At 40.7% G+C, this 6,730-nt stretch overlaps 2 protein-coding genes across 2 annotated transcripts in view; both read left to right on the forward strand.

Annotated features, from left to right (window-relative positions):
• Positions 1-5,962, forward strand: part of C1QTNF3 (C1q and TNF related 3) — a 35,960-nt gene extending 29,998 nt beyond the window's left edge. The window contains exon 5 of the mRNA XM_019647851.1: positions 3,981-5,962. Coding sequence (XP_019503396.1) covers positions 3,981-4,163 — 183 coding nt within the window. The 3' untranslated portion in view covers positions 4,164-5,962. The remainder of the gene's footprint in view (positions 1-3,980) is intronic.
• AMACR (alpha-methylacyl-CoA racemase) overlaps positions 4,926-6,730 on the forward strand; it is a 34,263-nt gene continuing 32,458 nt past the window's right edge. The window contains exon 1 of the mRNA XM_019647853.1: positions 4,926-4,966. Coding sequence (XP_019503398.1) covers positions 4,926-4,966 — 41 coding nt within the window. The remainder of the gene's footprint in view (positions 4,967-6,730) is intronic.

Consider the following 6,730-nt stretch of genomic DNA (forward strand, 5'->3'; position numbering starts at 1 on the left):
TTTGCCTATATTTTGCCCTGTTGATGGCCTTCTTCACCATCCAGCTGGCGGATTGAGAATTGGGAGTAGGTCCTTCTGTTTTGGTTGTGCTGCTGCTCTGATATTTATCCTAGCAACATGGTTCCTTGGAAAAAAGAATTTATTTTATTTAAAATTTAAAGATATTTCAATATGCTCAGATGTAAACTTAAGATGTGGGAGAGAGGCAGAGAGCCATCATCTTTCCCATAATTAAATTGGTGGTGAGTTATCTGTGAAAAACTCTGTGGTTCTTATCTTCTCCTTGTTATTTTCGATCACTTGTGAGGATTGCCATATTTCCTTCTGGAGCCTGGCCTCCAGTGGGAGGTTGTATTTGAAATACCAAAGGAGAAAAAGATGAGTTTGGGAGGTGAAGCCGCTGCACAAGGAGACAGAATATAGTGGCTCGAACACCCTAGAACTCTGTTTTTCTTGTCCGGTTCCAGACTGGATTGTGTGGATGTTGGGACGAGAGAGTATGGGGCTCTGCCTGGTTTTTTAAATCATAGTCTGGTGAAAGCTGTTCTGCCATCTACAAAACTAACTTCCAAATTCTCTCTGGTCATTGTCTGCCACAGTCAGGAGGAAAGAGCAACACGCTTGTGGAAATTTTTATCCATCAGGCATTCTATTCAGAGAACTTGGTCACATTGTTCCCCACCCCTAACTCCACCCAACCAATGCAAGGAGAGCAAGGAAATGTAGAGCAGCTCCTATGGAAGAGGGGAAATGGAGTCTGGTGAATAGCTAGCCTTCTCTGCCCCACTGGCTATCAAGTATCTCTTGAACCCTTCTTCCCACACTTAGAACGCATGTCTCCCTATCTCTGCCTCCATGGAAGAGAGCCTTAACTACAGTTAATGTACCCAGCTCAAAGCCCAGAACCTCAGGGGATGAGCAATCCTTTTCATCAAGTCAGTCTCTGGGCTCTTTTTACCTTGGGGCTTTGATTCTTCCTCTGGGAGGGTCTTCCATATTTATTTGTCTCCATGGCTACATCGAAAAGATAAATAGGGTCTCCTTGGGGTCTTTCACTACCCACTTTCTGCTGGTGCAAATTTGAGGGCTCAGAGCATTTAGTTGAACAACAGAAGCCCTTTTTAGGCCAGGTTTGGATTTCTTTTGGGTAATACCATTTTCTCAGTAATTTAGCAGGCTTTTNCTATAGCTAATCAATAGTTTCCTTGCTTCGCTTCCACCTTTTCTCTATAAAAATCTCTTCCCAGCTCCTGTTGGTAGAGAACTCCTAACTACTTCCTGTTTGGTGCTGCCCAATTGGAATAGGTTTTTGCTCAAATAAACTCTTAAAAGTTTTTAATATGCCCCCGTGTGTCTTTTAACAGTGCATATTTAGAGATGAAAGCAAAGAAAAGATGGGAGGCAACTCCTGATAGGGAAAGCCACAAGAACCCTGAAATAATTCTAAAACTGATCAAAACTATTTCAAGCTTGCCTAAAACATCTTGATTACCATTGTGCCAAATTTTGCCTACACTTTTATCACCTGCCTCAGCACACATAAAGCCCATATTTATCAAAGGATTAGGGCAGAGAAGAACTCCTTGGCACCCATTTCTGGCTCTATTACAATTCCAGAACAGTAAAAAATTGTCAGGCCACCTACACACAGGCCATTTCAAGAAGAGAGAAGCCCTATAAAAGTAGTAGGGCTTTCAATATTATTCTGCATCAGCTTCGGGCGTAACAGATATGTAGGAGGTCAGAGGGGTAGTAGACTGTGGGGGTGGGGTATCACTTTGTGAAGGGTGTAAATGTCTAATCATGTTGTTTTGTAAACCTGAAACTAATGATTTAAAAAACCCAATGGAAAAAAGTAGTAGGGCTATTTGTGATGATTCATTGTACTTTAAAAAGAAAAAAAGGTCATGCATTAAAATTAAAAACTTAAAACTGTAGTTATCCGTAGAAATGGCAGGTGACCAATCAAAAACATTTTTAATGCCCTCTCATTTGGCTCTGATGAGCACCACCCGCTCCGATATTCTTCCGATATTGCACATTACACACATTTCTCAATGTAGCTTGAACTTTTTNTACATTGTAGAACTACTTCATGTGATGGTCAGGTTGGGTGATTTTCCAGTGGAGAAAGGGTTGCATTAGAACTTTGGGCAACAAGGAGGTTATATTGAAGGAATTATATTGAAGGAATTATATTGAACTTATTGTGAATAAAAGCTGAAGTCAAAAATATTCAAGCAGCGGGTAGAATAATTAAATGTAAACTCCAAAGGGCATCACTGGAATTGATAAACATGCACTTTGTGCAAAAGGACTGTGCTCTTCCAGGACCTGCTCAACATTTAAAGTGCTTTTGTTACCTTCCATGAATTTTTAACCTGACAAGAGAAAAATTCTTACAGCAGGCTGGAGGGTGGGAGGAAGAGGTAAGGGAAGTTGATCAGTTAATAATAGTCAGAGGCCGAAACCAACCAAAGACTGCCCACATTTCTGAATGTATGTTGAAACTTTGAATGGACTTCCAAGCAGCCAACTAGAAAGAATAGCTATCCACCAGATGCCACATCATCCTACTTACACATGAACTTTCTGGACAGTTGCCCACAGCCAACACAGAAGCATCAAATACTTCATCCTTATGGACTATTCACCTCTCCCAGAACTTTCTCTGATTCTCCTTTTCCCTCCCGCTTTATCTATAGCCAATGTAAATCCTTTCAAAGCAACTTACATCTTTATTCCCCAAACTTATTGTATAAAAAAGCCCTGTCAACCCCAGGACAGTGGACATGTTTGTCTTCTTCATCCTGCCCTCCTGCTGGTAGTTTATAATTTATGTCCCAGGACCTGGCCCTTTTCCTGGCTAGCATATGGCTCAGCAAGTCCTTTTCTTTCAGGAAAACTTTCAGTCTGGAAGGTTTTTGTTTAAGAAACATAACGGAGAAAGATAGGTAAAATGGGTAAGTGTGTGGATGATATAATGCAGCGGTTCTCAACCTTCCTAATGCCGNGCATAACATGGATCTCCAGCTTTCAAACTCACTACATTTGTTTCCTCACTGCTCTCTGCCTGACAATGACCCAATGCAACATAGAGATGGCCCCTGACTTACAACGGTTCAACTTACAATTTTTTGACTTTACGAATATGTGAAAGCAGTACTCATTCAGTAGAAACAGTACTTCAAATTTTGAATTTTGATCTATTCCCGGGTTAGTGGTATGTGATACCATATTCTCTCATGACACTGGACAGCAACATGTCAGCTGTGGACAGCTCCCAGTCAGCCACACGATCACTCAGAAGGATAAATAACTGATACTCTACAATGTATTCATTGTGTTAGATGACTGTGCCCAACTGTAGGCTAATGTGTTAGCTCTTAAGTGTTCTGAGCACATTTAAGGTAGGCTAGGCTAAGCTGTGATGTTTAGTGGGTTAGGTGTAGTAAATACATTTTCAACTTATGATAAGTTTATTTGGACATAATCACATTATAAATCGAGGAGCATCTGTATTTTAGTTTGGGTTATGGCAGCACCCTCCTTTACTACCAAATTCTAAATTAATTAGGGTAGACTAAACTGCCATAACATTGGCCCAATGTAATGCCTTAAACACAACAGAAATTCCTTTTCTTCTTGTGGAACAGTCCAGAATGGTTTTTCTAGGTTGAGGCAGATGAGAGAGAGCTTTCCTCAACATAGTTTTCAAGCACTTAGGCTTCAACATATAACTTCCAAGGCCGTTCTGGTCATTGTCATTAGCATCCCACACAGTCATAATGAGGAAGGACCACGGAGGGATGCTTGTGAGAGTTGTATTGGCCATTCTTATTAGTGGCACATGCTATTTCTGTTCACATGCCTTTTGAAGAAATTAATCCCAGGACTATACCTAAATGCATGAGAGTGTGGAAGTGAAGAAAGAGCAGATTTTGGTAAAGAGCTGGCTGTCCACTGCAAAGAGTAAGTAGTTGGTGCCTTTTTCTCTTTCCAGCTATGAAACAAAGGGGAAATCAGATACATCCAGCAATCATGCAGTGCTGAAACTGGCCAAAGGAGACGAGGTCTGGCTGAGGATGGGCAATGGAGCTCTTCACGGGGACCATCAACGTTTTTCTACCTTTGCAGGCTTCCTGCTCTTTGAAACTAAGTAAATATTTGAATAGACCAGATCCGCTTTGGAGAAGACTTGTAGCTCAGCTGGTATTGTTACGATCTGAGGGACATAAGAGTTGAGGGTTCTACATGTGCGTTTTTTAATTTTTTGTATTGGTTACATTGCTAATCATGCTAGAAGCACAGCATTAATGTGGGATGACTCAGGGGCTCAGAAAAATAAACCACAAAACAGCTTTCCCAAGTGATCTTCACTAGTATACTTAGCACCTGTATCACTCTTCCTTAGGCACCTGAAAGAAAATTCCCCTCTTGATACAGGTTGTAAACAATTGTTCTCATCAGAGGAACCATTCACAAAGAGTTTTGGCTGTTCTGTTTTTAACTTAATAGCAGGTTTCAGGAACCCCTGAGGTTTTGGGTTCATCATTATAACTTTTCGAAGAATAGGATGCAGTGACTATGATGGGGCCCAGGCAAGAACAGGGGCACTTGCCAGAACTGAGGTACCAGAAACCTTTGTAAACCTAAACTGGGAAGTAACACTTTGATCTAGTGGGTCAATACTAATGAATAAAGTATAGATAGTTTTTAGTAACTCCAGATAGATTTTAGATAGCAGAAGTATTCACAATGCCCACAAATAATGATGGCTTCTTTTTTAAATAAGGATATTGCCGCAATTAAATCTTAACTCCTAATAGCTTGTATTTTTGGAAATAGATTTTTCTCATGATCCAGGATTGAGTTTACCAAATTGGTTTATCAGATTGACTCTTTTCCCTTGTGTTTCTTAGATTATGACAGATCTGTGTTCACGCTACCTGCAGAACCAGCTGAGGTGAGTTTAGGTCCAACATCATACAGATAGAATCACCTTCTTTTCTCTCAATTTAGAAATTATCCTAATAAACTTTACACACACTGACAAATCGTGTTAAAGGAGGTGTAGACTCAGTTATATACAGTCAAAATAATAGATACAAAATAGGAGACATGCAATAAAATCCCAACCTTTTTAAATAAAAAATGATATGACTTCCTGGATTACCATATTTAACCAATATTCACACAACAGCTGTACCATTTGACTTTTGCCTATCCCTCCCCCAAAAATCTATTCTCAGAGGATTAAATCAGTCACCAAAAGGATATTCATGAGAATGCACCATAGATACTCTCTGAAGATAGTACCAAAGATAGTACCCCAAATTGGTCTTTTTTAAGCAAAGAAAGCATCACTGGAACACATATTTACCCTGATGTTGAATCATATTGAAAATGCACTAGAGAGACACATATTTGACAAATATCATATAATGAATACCCTTAGAAGTAATGGGCCCTTAATTTATTTTCTGTTACCATTTGAATTTCCACAGAGGCTTTTTTAACTATGGGTTTACTTGTATCGAATACCCCTATAGCTGGAAGCAGAGAGAATCAATTAGGGCTGCCCTATTAGCCAACTTAGTGTGTTTCATGCTCAGTTCAGCCTTTGACACTTTTCTTTTGATCTGCAAATATTTTTAAATTCTTCCTGAATCCACATGCAATGCTATTTAAAAGTGAATGGATATTAGCTATAATGTGCTTGACTGGTAATGCTTTTGTGGTTTTGTATACATCCCCACCCCCCACCCCTTCCTCCGGAGCTGTGGAGTCATGGGGTTGAAGTTTACAATTACCAAATGTCATAAATATTTAATAACAGTGCATTGCCAGTAGATAGTTGGACGGTGCATGCTGTCCAAAGTAATTCCACATCTAAAGAACATATTGTAAAAGTACAGTGCCTAGAGCAGGATTATATTGTCCTGGCTTTAGACAAAATTGAGGCAAGAAAAATGTTAATAAGCATATGTGAAAATAAACTCACCTTTGTTTAATGTACCNCAGGAAGCCTTCCTGCCCCTGGCTTCCTAGACCTTTCCGTTGCACCTGATATTGTTGAGCATTCGCCCCTTGATGCCATACGTGGAATCCGAGATGCTGCTGTGGCCCTTGTTCTCTCCTTACACCTCTCTGCGACTTCTTCCCAAGTTTCTCTTTAAGCGCCCATTTATATTTGCCTTTCTTAATGATTTGAGTCACGAATCCTGTGAGACTCTTAATGAAAGTCGTAGGTCCTCTCCCCAGAAAAAGGCATGTAGGTCCACAGTCGTTTGGCTGCACTCCAGGGTGTGGGGTGTGTACCCTCTAAAGCCACCCACGGACCCAGGCGAACACTCCCTGTCTTAAATGCTGGTGTTCCCAAGTTCTAGCTTCAGCTCAATTTCGTTTCCACTGCTTCCTGGAGCCACCTTATCCAGTCCCGTTGTTTTCACGTTTTATAGACAGGTGATGCCCAAGTGTGTAACTGCACCCCTCTCTTTTAGAGCCATAGTCTGAAGGAATACACAGGCCCTGTACATCTCTCTCTGCCTGTGCCCCAGGCGCTGCGACCTCCGCAAACCTCAAACCCAGCCCATCACCTTCGCTACTAAAATGGCATCTCCTCCTGTGTTATTTATCTCCGTGAATGGAATCAGTCCACCCAGTTGCTTTAATCAGAAACCTGAACTTCATCCGACTCCAAATTTTCCTTTCATTCTACCCACTTTCA

The sequence above is a fragment of the Hipposideros armiger genome, unplaced genomic scaffold (assembly GCF_001890085.2).
Source record: "Hipposideros armiger isolate ML-2016 unplaced genomic scaffold, ASM189008v1 scaffold_117, whole genome shotgun sequence".
NCBI lineage: Eukaryota > Metazoa > Chordata > Mammalia > Chiroptera > Hipposideridae > Hipposideros > Hipposideros armiger.